The sequence below is a fragment of the Trichosurus vulpecula genome, chromosome 2 (assembly GCF_011100635.1).
Source record: "Trichosurus vulpecula isolate mTriVul1 chromosome 2, mTriVul1.pri, whole genome shotgun sequence".
NCBI lineage: Eukaryota > Metazoa > Chordata > Mammalia > Diprotodontia > Phalangeridae > Trichosurus > Trichosurus vulpecula.
The window spans coordinates 130,565,689-130,588,289 of record NC_050574.1 but is presented as its reverse complement, the minus strand read 5'-3'; the positions used below and the strand labels follow the sequence as shown (position 1 = coordinate 130,588,289).

The window sequence follows — 22,601 nt, the reverse complement described above, 5'->3', positions numbered from 1 at the left end:
TTTCTTCTTGATACTTCTTCCATCCCTTCTGACCACCCCCCTTCCTTTTTTCCCCTTTCCCCTCCTACTGCCTGTAGGACAAGTTAGATTTCTATACTTATCAGTGTATGTTATTCCCTTCTTGAACCAAATCTGATGAGAGTAATGCTCAAATACTGCTCTTCTCCTTCCCTTTTGTCCCTCTGGTATAATGTGTTTTGTGCCTCTTCATTTCATGTAATTTCCCCTTTTCTACTACCTCCTTACCTCTTCTCCCAGAACCCTCCCTTTAATCTCTTAAGTATGGTTTTTGTCCTTACATGAGTTATTTTATACAGACATCCACAGTCTATGTGTATCCCTTTCAATTATCATAACAACTGTACTATTCTCAAGATTGACATATATATGTCCATCTCCTTACCTGAAAAATTATGCTCAATCTTCCTGGGTAGTCCATCCTTGGTTGTAGTTCCAGCTCCTTTGCCCTTCAGAATATCATATTCTGATTTCTCCTATCATTTAATGTAGAAGCTGAGAGATCCTGTGCAATCCTGACTATAGTTCCACAATATTTGAATTGTTTCTTTTTGGCTTCTTGCAGCATTTTCTCCTTGACTTTGTGATTCTGACATTTGGCTACAATATTTCTTGGAGTTTTCAATTTGGGGTCTCTTCTAGCAGGTGATCGGTGGATTCTTTCAATGACTATTTTATCCTCCGGTTCTAGGACCTCTGGGCAGTTATCTTTGATAATTTCCTCAAAGATACTGTCAAGGCTCTTTTTTTCTTCGTGGATTTCTAGTAGACCAATAATTCTTAGATTGTCTCTCCTGGATCTATTTTCCAGGTCAGTTGTTTTTCCAATCAGATTTTTCATATTTTCTTCTATTTTTTCATTCTTTACATTTTGTTTTACTACTTCTTGATGCCTCATAGAGTCATTTATTTCTACTTGCTCAATTCTAATTTTTAATGAGTTGCTGTCTTCATTTTGCTTTTGAATCTCCTTTTCCAATTGCTGATTTTACCTTTCAGGGTGTCATTTTCTCTATTTAGATTCTGAATCTCCATAGCCATTTCACTGATCTTATTTCTTAAAGACTTGATTTCATCAGTCGTTTTTTTTTCATTTTTTTCATTTTTTCTTTTACCTCCCTAATTTGGTTTTTAAAATCCTGGTTTAGCACTTTCAGTAATGCTTTTTGGGCTTAAGACCAGTTCACATTTCATTTTGAGGTATCAGATGTAGGTATAGTGGCAATGCTATCCTCTTTCAAATTGATATTTTGATCATCCCTGTCTCTGTAAAATGAATCAAGAATCCTCAGTTTTTTTGTGTTCCTCTTCATGTTGGTTAGCTTCTTCCTGGCTTTACAGTGGATTTCTGCTTTTGGGGCTCAGGGATCTCTGTCTCAAGTTTCTCATTCTGGGGACTGTGAGTCTATTTACTGGCTTTGTGTATTATAGCCTTCTGTTTTCTGTGGTATGGGGGAGGGGTCTGGTGCCTGAATTCTCCTTTTCCCCTGGGGCTGCTCTCCAGCACTGTTGTTCTTCAGCAATGGTCTCAGCTGTTTGTTGTCTGTGCTGGGGTCTGCTACTTCCCCTGGCGGTGCAAGGGTATGTCTGGGCTCCTGGTGTTGACCCCTGCTGGCTCGGCCCCTCTAGGACTCAGGAACTCCCACTACATGGCCACCGAATCCCCACTTCAGTCTCCTCTATTGCAACATTTTTCCCTGAGGAATTCTCTGGGTTGGGGTGGGGGATGGATTAGAGCTATTTACCTGGCCATTATGTCTCCCAGAAGTTCAAGAAGACTCATTTCAAATTTGGGCTGCAAGCTTCAGGAGTAGATGTCTCATGTTCAGAGGCATTGCGCTTCTGCCTCTCCTCGCTTTGACAGACTCCCTTCCTGTGTTGGGAAGCCTGAGGATTTCTGCCAGTTTCAGGTGCCCAGCTTTCTCCCAGCCTGTCTTGCTGGTTGGTTTCTGCAGCTGCTTCTGCTTTGGTGCTGTCTGGTGCAGCTCCACATGCCGAGCCCTCTCCCAGCGTATAGATCCCTCCTGTCGACCTTTTGGACTCTCCTGGCTTGGAAATTTGTCCCACTCAGACTGGTAGTGGCTTCTAACTCTCTCAAATCTGCTCAGATTCACTTTTTTAGGGGAATGTGACAGAACTTGTGAGAGAGCTCCAGTAAAATGCTGTTTTCACCTGGGCGTCTTGGCTCTGCCCTCAGCATTTTTTCAAATGACTGTTAAAAGTATGCTATTCTTTTAAGAATTGTTCATATTTTTGACATATCCTTTGGGAAATGGTTTTAGGTAATATATGTGTATGTGTGTATATCTGTAGATATAGTTATACATCTATATCTATAAATGTACACTATATATAACTGCACACAGGTGTGTATACATGTATACATATACATATATATGTATAAATCTTGTTTATCAAATGTTTATGAACAATATGTATACTTAATGCAAAACTTTCCTAATTGACAGTTTCCCTTTAACTCCTTATTGCACTGATTTTGTTTATGCAAAAGCATTTCAAATTTATATAGTTGAAATTATCTATTTTATCTTTAATGATCACCTTTGTCCCTTGAATGGGGAAGAATTCCCTTCAAACCATACTATGATTACTAAACATACTATGAAAGGTACCTGATTGTAATTTTTTTAAAATAACATTACCTTTAATTCCCAGAAAAGAGATCTATTTTGAGCTTACTTTGGTATATTGTATAAGATATTAGTCTAATCCTAATTTCTACCAATCTGTTTTCCAATTTTCCTAGCAGTTTTTGACATATAGGGAAAAACATTTTCTCCAAAGTAATTATGTTTGCTTTCATATTTGTAACTAAGTTATTGAACTTAATAGTTTCTGATTCTTTTTAATCTATTTTTTCCACTGATTTACTTTTAAATTTTTATTCAGTACCAAATAATTTTGAAAACTACTGCTTAATGATATAATATGATGTTTGAAAATGCCATTATTAGGAGACTTGTTAATGACACAAAGAACAAAAGTAATCATAAAAGGCATTATGGATAATTTTTATTGCATTAAATTAAAATGATATTTCATGAACAAAATCAAAGCATTTTAGATTTCAAAAGAAGTAGTTAATTGGGGAAATATTTCCAGCAATTATTTCTCATTAGGGGCCATTATCAATGAATCAATAAACATTTATTAAATACTTCCTATGTGTCAAGCTCTGTGACAAGCCCTGTGGATACAAAGAAAACCAGAAAAATAGTCACTGCCCTCAAGGAATGTATCTTTCAATGTGTGAGATAACATGTAAATAACAAGGTACCTGACAGATAATCAAATTAAGCACCTTTCAGGTGCCCCTCCCCATACCCATGGGAGTGGCAAAGACGGCAAAATAAGAAATTGATAACTGTTAGAGAGACTTCAGGGAAACAGGCACATTAATAGCATTGTTATTGGAGCTGGGAATTGGTCCAGCCATTATGAAAAGGAATTTTGAACTCTACCTCAAAAGTCACTTAACTATACCTACGTACCCTTTGACCCAGTGATACCATACCCAAAAAGATAAAAAAAGAACTCTCTCTCTCTCTTTATACACACACACACACACACATAAACACACACATACATATACACATATGTATATATACATACAAAAATTTATAGCAATTCTTTTAATAGTAGCGTAAGAGTGGAAACTACAGAGATAACAACTTATTTGGGAAGTGGCTAAACAGATACTTGTATATAAATATGTAAGAATATTATTGATTTATAAGAAATAATGAAATGGACAGTTTCAGAGGAAACTGGGAAGACCTCTGTGAACTGATAGAGAGGGAAATGAGCAGAACTAGGCCAACAATTTATATAATAATAACATTAGACAGAAAAGACAACAACTTTGAAAGCCTTCAGAACGCTGATCAATTAAATGACAGTTATGATTCCAGAGAATCAAAGACGAAGTGTACTACGCACCTCTTGGATAGACTGAAAAAGCAGAAATGAGAAATACATTTTTGGATGTCTAATGTAGAATTTGTTTTGTTTTTCCCCCTAATGTATTTATTTGTTATAAGGTTTTTCTTTTTTTTAAATTCTTCCCTGGGAGTGATGGAAAAAAGATAAATTCTTGTCAATAAAAAAAGATTAAATTTGGGGCAAAATTAAGTAAAAAAGCAGTCATTGCCATCAAGGAGCTTACCTTACAGGGGACAGAATAACATATAAATAAATAGATGCATGCAAAATTTATACAGAGTAAATTGGAGTTAATCTTAAAAGGAAAGGCTTTAGTGGCTTAGGGTGGGTCATGGGGAACTGGTGAAAGCTTCCTACAGAACGCATTTGAGCTGAGTCTTGAAGGAAGACAGGGATAATAAAAGGTGGCAGACATAGAGGAAAGTCAGTGCAAAATCATGGATTATGTAGGAAGAACAAGCAGGCTAATATGGAAGGATTTTAGAATGTGTAGAAGCGAATAAAATACAAACATTGGAAAGGTAAGAGGGGATTAGTTAGAAGACATTATATGTACTTGATCCCGAATGTAATAGGGAACCACTCAAGTCTACTGAGTATGAGAGACCATAGTTTGATTTATACTTATGGAAAACTACTTTAGTAGCCGTGTAGAAGATATATTGGATTGGGGAGACTAGAAACAAGACCAATTTTATAGCTATTAAAGCAGTTCAAGCTTGAGGTGGTTGAACTTGGGTTGTGGCTATATGTGTGGAAAGAAATTGATGTTTGGGGGCAGGAAGTGTTGGTATGCCTGATTTGAGGAAGAAGTTAAGCAAAAAGCCAAAATAAATGTTTCAGGTTTAGAAGCCAAGATATCAAAAGTCAGGGGGGTCAAGAGAGACACAGAGAGAGAGAGACAGAGACAGAGACAGAGAGAGAGACAGAGAGACAGAGAGCCAGAGAGAGAGACAGAGACAGAGAACATGAGAGAGAGCTAGAGAGAGAGAGAGAGAGAGAGAGAGAGAGAGAGAGAGAGAGATGGATCCAAGAAGCTGGAAGAAGACAATAACATAAAGCAAAGGGAGAAGACAAAAGCAGATGTTGTGACCTAAGCTTAGCTGAGACCAGCTGACCATAGATTTTATAAATGATCCTGTTGACTGATCTGTTTGGACAAATGGTATTATTGCTGGGAGCTATTTAGAGTGAAGCATCCCTGGTTGTCTGAAGAGAGGACAGAGAAAAGACTACCTTATTATATAGCACTGTCTACAACCTGAGACAGATAAACCCCTCAGAGATAGGACTACATTGACCTTTAATGTCTTCTATGGCTTGAAAGGGGAAAATCCCTCAAAGCCCAAAGAGCAGATCTGAATAGCTTTGTGGATGTGAGGATTAAGTAAACTGCATTTCATAGAAAGAGCATAATAGTAACCCAATGTCCCACCAAGGAAACAAGTCTGAGAAGCTCTTAAGATCCCAGACTTAAGGAAGTAGGAGACATAGTTTCCTACATATTTATGCCTGAAAACAATGCTATAAGGAATATTTTAAAGTAATCACTGATCCTGTTTTTGCAAATGAGGAAAGAGAAGCCCAGAGAAATTAAGTAATTTGTCCATAATTACCAGATTGAATATATATGTCAAAGTTGGAAATCAAACCCAAGCAATTCTGATTCCAGATTCATCACTTTTCCCACTACTCCATACTTCTTCTCTTAATTTGGTTTGGCAAGGGTATCTTTGCCTTTCTAGGACCTGCTTACTAACCCTAGTGCAGTATTATATGGGCCTCCATTGCCTTTAGAAGAATGATTTTTTTTTCTTCCAAATGATCTTTCAGAGATCATTGACCCAGCTTTCTGATAATTCTATAAGGACCTTTAAGATAATTAATTTTTCTTTCTTAGAGATCCCATTGCCCCCTAGGTATTCTGTAAAGCCTTCCTTAATCCTGGCTAAACTGAAAGTAAATACCTTTCTCTTCTGCCATTCTTGTCAACAAGATGAAGATACATTTGGAAGGATTTGAAACTACTTGAGTGACTGAACCTATGTGGTAGTCATGTATAAGTGAATGTCAAATTAGAAGGATGTCTCAGCTAGAGTGTCCTAGTGACCTACTTCGGTGCTGTGCTATTCTGTTTTTAATCTATGACTTGGATAAAGGCATGGATGATATGTTTGCTATATTTGAAGATAGCATGAACATGTTTTGCTGGGTGCTTGGCTTGAGTTGCTGATAGGAACAGTAGGAGCTCTTCATATGACATGACTCATATAGTTCCAGAAGTGCCTCATCCTCTTATTTAAGTTTGCTTCTATTTATTTTATCCTCAGTGGAAATCAAAGAGCACCATCAAAATAATATTTCACAGAATTAAAAATGATATTACCTTTTCTATAAGCTTTCTTAAGAAATTTTTTTCAAAACTTTAATCATTTAAATTTCTATTCTCTGAGTGTCATCTTCTTTAATAAATTTACCCAATGGAACTTTGGAATTATTCCTTTAAATGTGGTTTTCTCTGGCTGTGGAACATATCAGGTAAATCTATTACATCTACAGAGAGTAATCCCTGGTGATTTTCTTTATTTGTCTCTTAGCAGATATAATTTAAAAACATGTTAATCTGATTTTCAACAACATGGTTGGGCGGATGCACGTTGTTTGTGCCATATGCAATAGTCATGTCCCAGGCATCAATGACACCTACATTGAGGTCTTGGAAAATATCCTTCATAATAAGATATTGAATATAGCCATGAAAGTCACCAAATCTCTCAGCCTCGATGTACATCTCCCTTATGTTTTCAGCTTTGAGGATGACTTTGGTTTCTGGGCTTCTCAAGAACAGTCGCTCAATGGCCCTTCGGACATTGATGGCCCTTCGTATGAAGATATCAATGGGAAAGGGTCTGAAATGCTGTCCCAAAGTAATGACAATGGCTGTGTTTTTGTCTCCTGATATTCTGTCGATTTCACGGGCAACATACTCATCATCTTTCATTGAGAAGAGCTGTGTAGTGACAAATGGATGTCCATGTTTTTTCCACTGAATGTGAATATGTCTTTCTACATCCACAAGTACATGTTTTTTAAACTTTCCACTTCCATGATGATCAAAAACTTTCAGGGCTGATGAAAAACAAATGAACATATATTTCAGGAAAAGAACATATCTGTAATATTTTCAAAAACATGATCGACCATGTATCCTGCTCCTTAAGAACTTGATTGGTAAGAGCATCATTCCTGACCATCAAAGGCAGAGCCGTCTTGCACAGAATGAGAAGGGACATTAAAGTCTAATTCAATTCCCTCATAATTTGTACATGAGAAAATATATTTATGAACTATATAAAACTATATTTCTGTAGTTTGTATTGTTATACATTTATTCATAAGGCCAAAACAAAAATGCAAATAAATATCACTTTAAACAACATGAAATTCAGCTTTAATTTGGAAATTAATATATGAGACAGACATACTTTTCACAATATTGGGGAAGTAGAGTATCCACTGACGTAGTGTTGAATCTCCCATGAGGTAAATGAGTTTTCCTTTCAAGCAATCATTGATTATATTCATAGCATTAAACTGAGTAAGTTTACATGGTGCTGAAATCCACCTCCCTTGCAAAGCATAACCACTGGGAACAGGGACCTTTATTCCAATATGGCATTTTTCTCTCTCCATTTCACTGTCTGATAAAAGAAATGTCAATTTACATAAAGTTACCAACAGAATACTATATACAACTAGATAAAATAAAAATAGCTAATAGCATTAATGTAGTACCTTAAGATTTGTAAATCGCTTTACAAATATCATATTATTTGATCTTCACAACAATCCTGGGATGAAGGTATTATTATTATTATTAGCCAGTTTACAGATGAGGAAACTGAGGCAAATAAAGGTTAAGTAATGTAACTAGGGTCAAATAACTAGTAAGTGTCAGAGGCTGGATTTGAACTCGGGACTTCCCCAAACTCCAGGTCCAATTCTCTATATATTATACCACTTAGCTTCCTAGCAACAAAGTTCAAGTATAAGATTAAAATGCTTATAAAGGTATGAAAGAAAATAATGGGGAAAAATTAGTAAAAATGAAGGCTTGGCACTACCAAGATCACGGGATCTTGGTGAAACAGTTTTAGTTAAGTTCAACAAAGAGGTATAATTAAGCCAAAGATCTTGCTTTCTTGTTAAATAGAAAAGTGAGTCCGTCTATCATGTGTTCCCTGTTATTCCATGTTTTCCACTTCAAAGTCCCCTGACATCATCCCTCATTTTCTCCTCCTTTGATTCTTTCTTTTCCTTGGCAAGACCAATATTTTTACTCATGGTCTAGAATCCTGTCCTCTCCTTTCTTCTCCTGGAGCTTGCCTCCTTCATAGTTTCATCTCTTTCTCGTCTTTGATAATTCCTTCCTACAAACATGCCAACATCTCACCAATCTTTTTTAAAACAATCTTCTATTTGAAATTGCCATCCCTTCACATTAAACATATATGCATGTACATATGTATGTGTGTGTATGCGTGCACATATGTACAGGCAAACTAGCTCAACTTGAAATCCCCATCTCCTCATATCATGTTATCGTACATAACTTGATGTACATGTGTTGTGTGCCCATGTGCACCTATTTGTACACACAAAAATGTAAAACTTGAGCAATTTGTAATTTGAAGTGGAATATTATATGCATGTATATATATATATATATATATATATATATGTATATGAACACACACATATTCTTACAATCTGGCTTCTAACCTTATCATTCCACCAAAATTGCTCTCTCCAGTTAATGATGATCTCTTAGTTGCCAAATCTGATAGCCTTTTCTCAATTCTTATTCTCCTTGACCTCTCTATATCTTTTGCCACTGTTGATCACTCTTTCTTCCTTGATATTCTCTTTTCTCTAGGTTTTCTCCAGTTAATTCTCAAGTTCTGGAGTTGCAAACCATTATCTAATTAACTTTGGCATTTTTTTTCACATAATGTGTTAATTCTACTCTCCTATGGCCCAACTCACCATACCTTTACCTTTCCACATCAAAGTATCTTCTCTGGCCATCACTTCTCAAAGTGTGTTGTTTCACCCATTAGACTATAAGCTTCTTGAGAGCAAGGACTTTCTTTTCTTTGTTATTTGTATCCTAGGCATCTGGCACATAATAAACAATTAATAAGTACTTTTTCATTCATTCATGCATCTAATAGCTTTTTCTCTGTTCTTATAATTTTTAACCTCTCCATAGCTTTTCACACTATAGACTACCTCATCCTCCTGAAGTGTTTCTCTTCCTCCTCTCCTTATTCTCCTTTAACATATATTACTATTACTGAATATTCTTGACTGAATTATCTTCCTTCTTCTAAGAAAAACAGCCTCAACTGGGCCTTTGTTGTTGCTAGGCAATCCTACTATACCTCCCTTATCAATTCACTATCCCACTCTCCACAGCAGCTCTTCCAAACCTTTTCATCCTTTCTCAAACTTCCCATGTCTCCACATACCCATACTCTCTCAGCTGAGAATTTTGACTGTGATTTTACAGAAGAAAACTGAAGCCATTTTTCTATGAACTCCCTCTTTCCCCCTCTTCCTTGTCTTCTATCACTCAGATGCTTTTTGTCACTATCTCCTCCTTCACCTCTGTCTCACGTGATAAGGTGGCCTTACTCCTTACCAAGGCTAATCCCTGTACTTGTTCAAATAATCTCATTCTAGACTATCTCCTCCAACACTCTGCCCACTCTGTCACCCCCACTTTCACTTAGTTTCAATCTCTCCCTGTCTACTGGCTCATTTCCTACTTCCTACAAACATGCCCATCTCTCACCTATCCTGAAAAAAAAAATCTCACTTCATCTTTCCACCCCTGCTAACTAGACTGCTATATTTATTTGTCCTTTTATAGCTAAACTCCTCGAATAGGCCATCTACAATATGTGCCTCCACTTTTTCTCCTCTTACTCTCTTCTTAAACTCTTACAGTTTGGCTTTTAATTGTTATCATTCAACTGAAACTGCTCTCTCCAAAGTTATTAATGAGCACTTAGTTGCCAGATCCAATGGCCTTTTCTCAATTCTCATTCTTGTTGGCCTCTCTGCATATTTTGACACTGCTTATCACTCTTTCCTCCTTGACACTCTCTTGTTGATAGGTTTTTGGGACAACACTCTCTCCTGGTTCTCCTCCTACCTACCTAATTGGTCCTTGCCTCCTTTTTTTAGACCCTCCTCTAGATCACCCCCGTTAACTGTAGATGTCCCTTAGGGTTCTGTCCTGAGCCCCTTTCTCTTCTCTTTCTGTATTACTTCACTCAGCAATCTAATCAGCTCCCATGAATTTAATTGTCATCTCTATTCTGATGGTTCTCATACCTACCTATACTGTCCCAGCTACTCTGTTGACCTCTAATCTTGCATTTCCAACTACCCTTCAGACATCTTGAATTGTATGTTCAATAGACATCTTAAAATCAATATGTCCAAAACACAATTAATTATCTTTCTCCAAAACCTTCCTCCCCACCAACTCCTACCTTCCCTGATATTGTATAGGGCAACACTATCTTTTCAGTCCATCAGGCTCACAATCTAAGACTCATTCTGGACTCCTCACTATCCATCACCCCTCTCCCCATTTCCAATCTTTTGCTAAGGCCTATTGATTCCACCTTTGCAGCATCTCTCATACACATCCCATTCTCTTCTCTGATGCTAACACTACTCTAGTGTAGGCCTTCATCACCTCAAGTCTTGATTAGTGCCATAGCCTCCCTCAAGTCTCTCTTACACTCTAATTCACCTTCCATTCACTTACTAAAGTAATTTTCCTAAAATAAAGGTCTCACGTCCTCTCTCTCTCTGCACCCCACGCCCCCATCAATCAACTCCAGTGGCTTCTTATTGTCTCCAGGGGAAAATGCTCTGTTTAGTATTCAAATTCCTTGATAATCTTGCCCCTTCCTATCTTTACAGTCTTCTTATTCCTTACTCCTCAACACATACTCTATGATCTAGTGACACTGACTTCCTGGTTGTACCATGACAAAGAAATTCCATTTCTCAGCTCTGGGCATTCTCTCTGGCTGTCTCTATGCATGGAATGATCTCCAAACATTCAAACTCTACCGCATTGCGCATAATTAGGATGGACTGGCCACATTTTTGAATGCCAAATGTAGGCTTGCCTAAAAGATTATTTTATGGAGAACTGATACAGGGTAAGAGCTCACATGGTGGCCAGAGGAAGTAATACAAGGACACTCTCAAAATCTCTCTCAAGAACTTTGGAATTGCTTGTTTGACATGTGAGACACTGGCACAGGACTTCCCAGCATGTTGTGCCCTCATCAGAGAAGGTGCTGTGTTCTATGAACAATGAAGAATTGAAGTAGCTAAAAAGAAACTTGAGATGTGCAAATTTAGAGAATCTGCCCCAAATGTTCACATGGATTATTTGTGCCCAAACTGTGGTAGAGCATTCCAAGCTCATATTGGATTGATCAACCACAGTCAGATGCATTGTAACTTGACTCAAACATAGTGATGTCGTTTTGATCCTCTTCTAGAACAAAGGACAACAACCAACCAACCAATATGTCGCAAACATAAATAACTAATGTAAATAATATACTGGTGCATAAGAGATCAGCCTACAAAGTTCTATGTGAAATTTGTGTAAAGAAAGATCATTCATGACTATTAAAGATCAGTTATAATGGCTTGGAGGAGGTGGCATTTGAAGTGGACTTTAGAGGACAAGTAGTGTTTTAACAGGTTGAAATTAAGGCTAGGGTAGAGGGCATTGCAAGGTTAAGGCATGCTATGAGTCTAGAGGAAGAGAAAACTCAGGCCTTATATAGGGGATATTCATGAGGCTCAATTATAGGAAAAATGGAAAGGGCAGTGTCTCATTGATTGGAATGGTAAGATGGAACCTCGCTGTTCATGATCTTGCTGGAATTATTTGGAACAGAGGAAAAACATAAACTAACCTATGCATAAGGCACGGATCTGGAAATTGTGGGAAACATGGATTGGAGGGAGGGATTGAATTAGGTATGAGGGCATTAGGGTATTAGGGATTCATTTAGAGATTGAAGTAGATAGAGAAAAATAGACAGACACAAATTATTAAAAAGGTAAAATTTATAGAAGATAGCTAATGATTGGGTATAAGAAGTTGGGCAGAAGCAAAGAGATTAGAACTCACCAAAATTTTTTAATCTAGTCTTTGAGAGACTTTTTTTCTAAGTATCAAAGCTCAGATTTAATCATCTAAGCCACTGGTCAAATGTTTTACTGAGATTTATTTTACACACAATTTAGAAGAAATTTCCCTATTTAATAAGGTAAGGAAGATCTGTGTTTATTACTGAAATTCACTTGGCAAAACTGAAAGTTTGAAGAAAAGCTTACAGACTCTTAAATTGAGGGTGTTTCACTAAAAGAAATTAAAAAAAAAACCCTTGGAGCTTGATTGCTAAAAATGAATGGAATTTCTGGTGTATAGGAAAAAAGATTGTTAAACCAAAGGACTAGTATAAAAATCAACACACACACACACACACACACACACACACACACACACACACACAAACCATCTGAGCTTTCTAATTATGATTCTGTGCACCTCCGTCAAAACATTTGAGAGTGTGTATAGATGTGAATAAGTCCTAAGTTTAAGCTCTTCCATCTTGTTCAGTTACATACAATCTAAAAGAAGTTCTAAGTACTGAGATGGTGATGACGGCAGAGAGATAGTTGAACCCAGAATGAAGACTGACTTTAAGTTTGATTAAAAACATTTCCTTGCATTCAGTGTTTTTTTTTTAAATAAAGAAGCATAGTTTGCTAACTATTCTGATTTGTGCTGAGTGAAAATTACATAAGAGAAAATTTTCATTTAAAAAGACCAGGGATCAAGTATCACCCAGTACAGCATAGAGTTGACTTACTGTTACAGTTTGATACCACAATGGATTTAAACTTTTTCATAATTTCAATCCCCACATTGGACCTTCAAAAGACAGAAAGATAAATTTATCACTCTTAGGCCTTATTGATTAGCCCACATCCAGTCTTTTCTAAACTTCTGCCTACTTTGCTCCTTTCCGCTATTAACCTCTAGGTTTGCATAATGACATTTACAATCAACACTTCCAAGTTCATATATGTGAGCTACTCTCGTTTTAATTAGATTTGAACTGAAGATCTTTGCATACAATTCTAGCCTATCATATCTCTTCCTAGATACCAGAAAACCAAGACTTGTTTATAAGAATCCAGTGATTATCAGTCACTTTTTGAAAACTACGAATGTGTATAAAAGAAAATGCTTTCCCAGAAATATCTCTTTCTAAGAATTAATTTCATGTGACTCTAACTCTGCATTAATATAGCTCAGTTAGGAAAAGAATCTTCACATGAAGTATGGAACCCTAGCTTTTCTATCTACATCAGCTTGTATATTTGAAATTCTGTTTACCTTTGAAAAAGGGTTTTCTCCTTTATACTAAGATAAGAAACTTCACTATTCCTGCTCTTCATATGAGTTAGTGCATTACAGGATACATTTGGAGGTCTCACGCAGTAGAAGGCTTCTTGATCTCGGTGGTCCAGATATTGGCACAATTCAGTGCTTGTCTTTAAAACCAGGCCACATTCAGTGACGACCTGCGATGTGCCATTGGCAAACTGGCCTGTGAAAATCACCTTATCATAGCCCCTATTCCTTGCTTTCCAGAGTGCAGACACTCCTTCACTGGGGTGGATGAGCAAAAGAGACACAGAGACTTTGCCCACCCAGAATAATGTGAAACTGACAAGGTAGGTGCCATTGTTAAAGTCAGTCACTTTTCCTGAAGCTCCTGCTTTCAGTTTTGGGGAAGAAATCCTGGCCCTTAAGAAGTCTCCTCCATATTCCTTTCTTTGCCCCAAGAAATCTCTCATCTCCAGGAGAATATCTAGCTGATCTCCCCTGCAGTAGGTGGTCTTTGGATTAAAGATGGTGGCCACACTGTGGGCTGCACTAGTGGTGGTGTTCATGTGGAAGAATGGTCTATGTGGGATAAGTTGGTCTAGCTGACTGATTATTTTGTTTGTTTTCTTCTTGATCTCTGTGGGTGCCATGGCTGTGGTGAGTGGCACATCAATAGATAAGAACTTTTTGGAAATGTTCCAGTGATGTACAGAGATGGGAAGTTTTAATGTAGGCCAAAACTGAAACAACAAGAAACATAATTCAATGTACGCAGACCATAGAAACTGTTTCAATTTGAACATCATCATAGGTGACTTTACAAAGTTCTGAATGACAACTTTCTCATCTTCAATCTTCATTATTCTATTGTTCTTGATCCCTAATACTTGGAAGTAGCCACCTGAGAAGAGAGCTTTAGAGAAATTAGACAGACAAGCCAGCAAGTAAGAATCAACTTGAAAGAAAGAGAGATTAAGAGGAAAGCTGGAAAAAGAAGTCCAGTGGTGACCAACTGTGAGATTATAAAGCCTTTCTTGATCTCCTTGGCTGATAATACTCCCCAGATCCTGCAAAAGGAAACAAATAAAAAACTTTTTATTTGTATATAATATAATATCACACACACACACACACACACACACACATACACACACATACACAGTTATATGTTTAATCTCTCAGTAGAATATAAACTTGTTGAGGCCAGGCACTATTTTATTTTTGTCTTCATTTCTTCCCATGCCCAACACAATATTCAGCATGTAGCTGGCACTTAACAAATGCTTATTGATCCATTTATCAGACATGGTTAAGCAAACAAGTAAACCCATTACCAGAGGTTTAGGATAAAACCACCAAAGGGGAAAAAAGAAAGGAATAAAGGGTTGGAGCTATGTTCCCATAAGTTATGCCAAATAAGCCAAGCTATAACTCGATAATAGTTACCTTAAGGTAAGGATTCTGTGTTTTGTAAATGCCTTTGTGTCTCCTTATGTTTCAACAATTCGGCTAGTAGCTGCTGTGAGGGTGAAAAACAAACACAAGCCCAACCACAGGAACATTGGAAGCCCAGGTTCTTTTGATCTGCTTTACTAAGGAAAGCAACATTAAGGGGTTAACAGTCTTACTTTAATCCAGTGTATAAATATCATTCAGGGGAAAGAAACAGCACCCTGAACTTCAGAGCAAACACAAACAAATTACAAACATCAGCAGACAGACCTTGTCTGATTCAAATCTCAATGCATAGTTACCAAAGTTTCACAAAGTCTGAACATCTGGGTTTACAAGCTGGAGGGCTCTTAACTACAGCTGCCCAGAGTCTTCACATCAGCACACCACCAAGAGTGAGAGCCCTCTGCAAATAGCCCTGTCTTCCCTTTTTATGCACTCTTTAGCCATTATCAAATGTCATCTGAGCCACCAGAACTTAAGCTCTTACTATTGGCTCTGGTCTAAGCAACTCCCCTTAGGGCCCTGGGGGCTTCATGCCCACTTCGGCTTAGCACCTGGTAGCTAGGGATTTTGGGCCTACTTGGGAATGAAGACATAATCAGACCTCCCTTCATTGGCCCCACCTTAGTTACCAATGCACCTTACTACAAAATTACAGAATTTGGGAGCTGGAAGGGACCCTAACTACCAGTCCAACACATACCTGAAAGTAATCTGCATTTTAACATACCTGACAAATAGTTGTTCATCCCTAGCTTGGATAACTCCAATGAGGTGTCCTATCATCTTTCAATGGAGCCCATTCTTCTTTTAGATAACTCTAATTATTGTCTGCATGTTGTCTCTCTCACTAGATTGTGAGCTCCTAGAGGGAAGGGACTGTTTTTTGCCTTTCTTTGTATCCCCAATACTTAGCACAGTAGATGCTTAATAAATGCTTATTAACTGACTGACATCAAACCTAAATTTTCCTCTTTGAACTTCCAACCATGGCTGTCAGATCTGATTTCTGGGACCAAATGAAACATGTCTAAACCTTCTTCCATTTGAAAATCCTTCAGATATTTAAATTCACCTGTTATGATCCTCTTGAGTCTTCTCTTCTACATGCTAAACATGTTCCATCAAACAATTCTCACAGGACATGGACTAAAAGCATTCCTCTATTCTGGTTGCTCTGCTCTGCACATTCTCCAGCTTATCAATGTCCTTCTAGAACTGTGGCTCCCAGAACTAAACATCACATTCAGATGTCATCTTATCTGTGGCAGAGTACATAAGGCCTTTTACTTTTTACCAATTTCCTAGAAGGTGTATGTATCTCTATTAAAGCAATCAAAGTCTGCTTGAACTTTTTTGTCTTCTGAATTATACTACCAACTCAGATTGAGTTTATAGTCCATTAAAATGCCCAGATTTTTTTCAAACAAACTACTCTCTAATCATAATTCCCCTAATTTTGCATATATCCCTATTGAAATTCATCATATTGGATTCAGCTCAATGTTCTAGAAAAGTGATCAGCAAACTATAACAATACATAACTTGTCAACACTGGATCTACAATGTCAAGGTGTTTTGTGGATCTTGACTCTATCATCCAGTGTGTTAGTAATCACTCCTCACTTTGTGTCATCTACAAATTTAATGAATATGATATTTAATGCCTTAATCCAAATCTTTGATAATAATATTAAAAAGCACAGGGCCAAGTATTCTACTACAGATTTCTTGCCACATCGATATGGAACAATTAATGATTTCCCATTAAGTCTAGTTAGTCCTAGATCCATGTAGTTATATTGTTATCCAGAGCAACACTGTCAAACATTCAACCAGCCCATGATACTCCCAAGTACGGTGGCTGGAACCAGATTAAGATGTAATTGGGAAATATTTAACAAAATAAATAAAAACACAACAGAACACAGATAATGTTAATACATGGTTTTCTAAGTCAGTATGTGGCTTACAGGGATCCTTATGTATAGTTTAGTGGTCCCATTTCTATTTGAGCTTGACACCACTAATCTACAGTAGACCCATCTCTATCTTCTCAATTTAAATGCATCATTAAGTCTAGGAGAACTATATCTGTGGCATGTTTCTCATTTAACAGTTTAGCAAAACTGGCAAAAAAAAATCAACTTAAAATCACTTACTAAGCAACTACTATGTAGCAAGCACTAAAGATAAAAAGACAAAAGCAAAATAGTTTTTGCCCTCAAGGGGCTTACATTCCAATAGGAGGAGACTACGCAGTCATAGAAGAACAAAACATGTATAAAGAAGATAAAAGCTAACATTAGAGGAGAAAATAGTAGCAGCCTGAGTGTCAGGAAGGCTTCCTAAAGAAAGCAGTGCTTGAACTGAGTCTTCAAGGAATCCAGAGATTCCCAGAAACTGAGGTGTGCTGGATAGCCAGTTCAAAGACAAGGAGACAAGAGTTGGAGCTTCTTGTATGGGAAACAGTAAGTAGGCCAGTATAGTTGGGCCACAGAATGTGTGGACACAGATAATTTGCAAGAAGACAGGAAACATAAAGAGGGACAGTGTTGTGAAGAGTTGCAAATGCCAAAAAATGCCAATTTTTATTTAATTCTAGAAGTAATGGAGAGCCACTGGAATGTACTGAGTATGGAGGTGACATGGTCAATCTTCTACTTTGGGAAAATCATTTTAGTGGATATATAAAGGATAGATTGGAGAGGGTGGGGAACTTAAGACAGGGAGTCTTATTAGATATTGTAATAATTCAGGCTAGAGGTGATGAAGCCATGAAATAAGGTGTCATCTATAAAAGTAGAGAGAAGGGAGCTTACATGAGTGATGGTATGAAGATAGAACTTGCACATGTTGGCAATGGATTGATTTGGATATATGGGAAGAGTGAGAATGAAGAGTTGAAGATGACAGTAAGGTTGTAAACCTGGCTGACTGGAAGAATGGTGGTGCCCTTAAAGTCTGGAGGACAGATAAAGTTTTAGGGTAAAATAATGGTTTCTTCTTTGGACATGCTGGGTTGAGATGCTTATAGGTCTTCTCATTTGAAATGTCATGGAGGTAGTTTGTGATATGGGATTAGCGCTCACAAAAGATGCTAGCGCAGGATTTTTCAATCAGACAGTATTCTACATTAGATGATGACTGAACCCAAGGAGGAGGATGAGGTCACTGAATGATATGATAGAGAAAAGAGAAGATGGCCCAGGACAGTCTTGAGGAATATCCACAGAATTGACATGGATGAAGATCTAGCAAAGGAAAGAGAGAAGAAGCAATCATTGAGTTAACCAGCATTTATCAAGCTGGTTACCATTCAGAGGTAGCTAGATCGTTCAGTGGATAGAGGGCTGGGCCTGGAGTCAGGAAGGCTTATCTTCCTGAGTTCAAATCTGGCCTCAGACACTTCTAGCTGTGTGACACCCTGAGCAAATCTGTTTGCCTCAATTCACTGGAGAAGTAAATGGCAAACTACTCCAATATCTTTGCCAAGAAAACCCTGTGTGCAGTACAGCCCCCAGGATTATGAAGAGTAGGACATGACCAAAGAATACCAACGGGCCATGTCCTGTGCTAAAGCACTGGGGATACAAAGAAAATTTTTTAAAAAGCCCCTGCCTTTAAGGAGGTCACAGTCTGATAGAGGAGATAACCAATAAATACCTATATATAAACAAGATCCATGCAGGATAAATTGGAGACCACCTCAAAGGGAAAGAATTGAGATTAAGGAGGACTGGGAAAGGATTTTTGCTGAAGGTGAGACTTTAGTTGAAGCTTGAAGTAAACCAGGAAAGCCAAGAATCAGAGATGAAGAGTGAGAGAGTTACAAGTTTGAGGACAGCCAGTAAAAATACCCAGAGTCAGGAAAAACAGCAAGGAAGCTAGTGACATTGGATCCAAGTACATGAGGGAGTAAGAGGACTTTTTGTTTCTTTGTTTTAAGGGGCTTCCTTACAGTAATTGACACAAGTCTGAATATGCTTAGCATTAACGTTTGAGGGCTCTCATAAACTCTGAAATCAATGGGGTGTAGGCTCTGGGATCCCCCTTGAACTCTCTTTGAATCTTCCCACTTGATCTGGCCTTTGCCTGAGGCCATAAACCTCCCCTTATCTAGGCCCAAATCTCTGTTACCATTAACCTAGCCTAATCCTCCATTGTCTATTATCTCCAGGTAGCCTTCAGCTACTTCTCACTCTCAATCCCATTCTCTTGGTTCAGGAGCCTGACCTTTAGTCACCCCAGTCCAATCAAGGTCCTCCTTAGACTCCTCCTCAAGACCCTCCATACACCCCTCCTCCCATCACCCCAGACTACTTGGCCAACCCTATATCCCTCCCACAGTCTTTCTGTATATAAGATCCATCTTGCCTCTATGAAGGAGCTCAGATTCTATTTAGCTCAGATTTCAGTCTAGCTCAGATTTAATCTGGCCCACTGGCAATAGTGATACAAATGCTCAGGCTCCTTAAGAGTCTCCCCAATATGGTCAATCTTTAATAAACTTTGTTTTTCTTTGGCTGCAAGAAGTCTTGGGTCATATTCATTCAGGTAGGACCTGGTGTGTCACTATTTTGGGGTTGCGAGCACCCCTAATCTCAACAAAATGACACAACTTTTCTCCAAGGCTCCCAGTCATTGCATTGTGTAAGAAAGTATTTAGAGGTAGAAAGTTCATTCCCTACCACCAGTAATTATACCTGTCTCCTTAACCTAAAAAAACAAAAACAAACAAAACCTCACTAGATACTGTCAACTCCACTAGCTATTGCCTTATATCTATCTTCCACATCTCAGTTAACCTTCTTTCTTTCTTCTGAACCCTCTGCAATCTGGCTTCTGAACCTACTACTCAACTGAAACTGCTGATAATCAGTTCTAATTAGTATTAATCTAGTCCAAACACCTTGTTTTCTAGATGGGAAAATTGAAACCCAGAAAAACTTCTGGTGACATGCTAAATTCACACAAGTAGAAGGTAGTAGGTGCATGGTTTGGACCTAAATTTGCTAACTCCAGATGGAGTGTTCTTGATTCTCTTGTTGTTGTTGTTAAGAGGTTGCAGTTGTGTCCAACTCTTTGTGACCCCATTTGAGGTTTTCTTGGCAAAAACACTGGAGTGGTTTGCCATTTCCTTCTCCAGCTCATTTTAGAAATGAGGAACTAAGACAAACAGCATGAAGTGACTTGCCCAAGGTTACGCCACCAGTAAATATCTGAGGCTGGATTTGAACTCAGGAGGATGATTCTTCCTGACTCCAGGTCTGGTACTCTAACCACTGTGCAATCTAGCACTATCTACCTACCTCCTCTACACCAGGCTAATTTACCAAACACTTCTTGTTGGCCAGACAAGTAGTACCTTTTATTGCTTACACTGAGACCAGAAGAAATTAAATTCCTTGGCAAAGGACAGATCTCTAGGTAACAAAAGAACTGGAAATAACATTATGATTCCTCACTAATCAAATTAAACCAATTTGAATATTGTGGTGTGGAAAGTACCTTGGAGATTATCAAGTCTAAACTCCTTGCTTTACAAAAGAAGAAATTGAAGACTCAAGAAGCTGAGTGGCTTGCCTAGGATTAATGCCATAGCAGAGAATAGAATTCCTGGAGTTTCTTCAACTATAATTTGACTAACCTTGCCAAAGAAATCCAGCATCTCTACCCTTTCCAACCCTGCTAAATTTCTTTCTTCCCAAATCTTCATCCTCCTCCTTCCTAAAATATTAAACTTACTTGGCATTGTAGAGACAGTACCTTTTATCCTACACATAGCAAAACTCTATTTCCTCTTGTCATAGCCCATAATTTTTAATAGATGTAATCTTACCTTTGAGAAAATTCCTGAAGCCATAAAGAACACCCACATAGCTAACAGGGAGCTTAGCATCAGCAGTATTTTCCAGGCAATGCTATTTGAAGACATAGTGAGAATCCTATAAGAAATGAACATGAAAGATGGAAATACATCCAGGAGCCCAAGGAAAAAGACATTTCTTCATACTCATCTGCCCTCATTTTAATAGCTCTTGATTTCCAGGACCTTGTTCTTCACATCTATTGCAATTCCTTTCCAGATGGTATCTGTTTGGCTCTGGAAATGTGTCATCAACTCTTAGAGAAATCCACTCTGAAGAGACGTATAAGGTTTGACATTCAACCATTTAGAATTGCTTAGAAAATAAATTTTCTGAACTCACTGTGAATTCGCCCAGTCACTAATTTACAAAAGACATGCTTACTGTTAGACCATTAGAGATTTGTTGAGCTGGGAAAAGTTTTTTTTTTTTTAAATAGCAGGATTTTGCAAGTTGAACAATGTTATTGCTTATTTCCTTTACTGAACCTGTTTGACAGACTATATATATGTGTGTGTGCGTATATATATATATATATATATATATATATATGTGTGTGTGTGTGTGTGTATACACATATATATATATATATTTTTTTTCCAAAAACTTCCTACTTCCGTGTTGTAAGAAATGGGAGGAGGAGTTTTATTTCCACAGAACTAAAGGTGTGCTTCCCCGCCCTCCCCCACCCCAGCTTTAGCAGAGACCAGGCCTCAAGGTCGGTCAGGTGAGAGGTCAGAGGCTTGTACGCATGTTCATATTTTTTGAGAAGGCAGTCTGGGGAATTAGAGAGGCCAAACCCACTTGAACCAGTTCAAGCTTATCTAGGGTCTGGTCTTGGTCAAGAATCCAGGCCTACTGATTTGCATAATTTGCATATGTTAAAGAGGGAAAGTAGGGGAAGTAAAAGAATTATAGTTTAATCCTAAACTAAGACAAGGAAAATCTAATTAACTTCACTTTTGCTTCTGTATCCTTATTATCCTATCTATATAAACTGTATAACCTAGGAAAACTATGTAAAAAACAAAGACTGTAAACTAACCATGACTCTGGCAGGAGTGGAAGGAAAGGTTACTCATGCTCCTGCAGCTGTATCAGTGTGAGTATTCCTGTGAGCACTACACCTGCTCTCTCAAGGAGCATAATAAAATGCCTTCCTCTGCCCACTCTGGTCTTGAGTTCTTTGGGTGAGAATGGGCAAATCACATGGATTTTCCTAAGGTCAAGTGAAGGGAAGCAACAGGCAGCGGAAGCTAGCTGGGCTTACTCCTGGATCTTGTCTTGGGGTGTCCTGTGATCCCCACAGATTAAGAGATGGCTACCACTTGGTCTTCCTCTGGGAGTCCTGTGGTCTGTATAGCCTTCCCTAAGGATTATCATAGGGTTCTTCCTCAGGACTTTGGCCCTGCCTAGGAAGTCCAGTGATCCTCAAAACCACGTTTCTCACACTGTCCAGTAACACTTTTTCTCCCCCTCCCTCATTTATTATCAACATTATCACTAAGATTTTACTGTGGTGTTGTATTTCCCTATGAAAACAGAGTTCTTGAAATTTTTCTTTTTTTGGCTTATTCATGATCCACTCTGCCCCTCACTTCTGGCTACCCTCATCTTGTCTTTCTAGCCTCAGGTTAGGAATTGGGAGTCACTGTACCTGTGGACAAAAGAGCCCCCTATGGATGCTGTCTAGGTTTTCTAGGAACCCCAAAACACAAGGGTACAGGGAGGGTTTGCCTCAAAAGATTTTGACCCCTCAAGCCTTATTTCAGTGCAAGAAGCAGGTT

General features: G+C 38.1%; 1 protein-coding gene across 1 annotated transcript; it reads right to left on the bottom strand.

Moving 5' to 3' along the window:
• Nucleotides 1-6,547: 6,547 nt before the first annotated feature.
• LOC118840037 (NXPE family member 1-like) lies at nt 6,548-21,002 on the bottom strand. Its single transcript, XM_036747543.1, has 5 exons — nt 20,787-21,002; nt 13,496-14,229; nt 12,966-13,027; nt 7,467-7,682; nt 6,548-7,110 (listed from the first exon to the last, which is right to left on the bottom strand). Exons 1-5 carry the CDS (start codon nt 20,907-20,909, stop codon nt 6,575-6,577), a joined length of 1,671 nt encoding a protein of 556 aa, XP_036603438.1. The 5' UTR covers nt 20,910-21,002; the 3' UTR covers nt 6,548-6,574.
• Nucleotides 21,003-22,601: the final 1,599 nt, after the last annotated feature.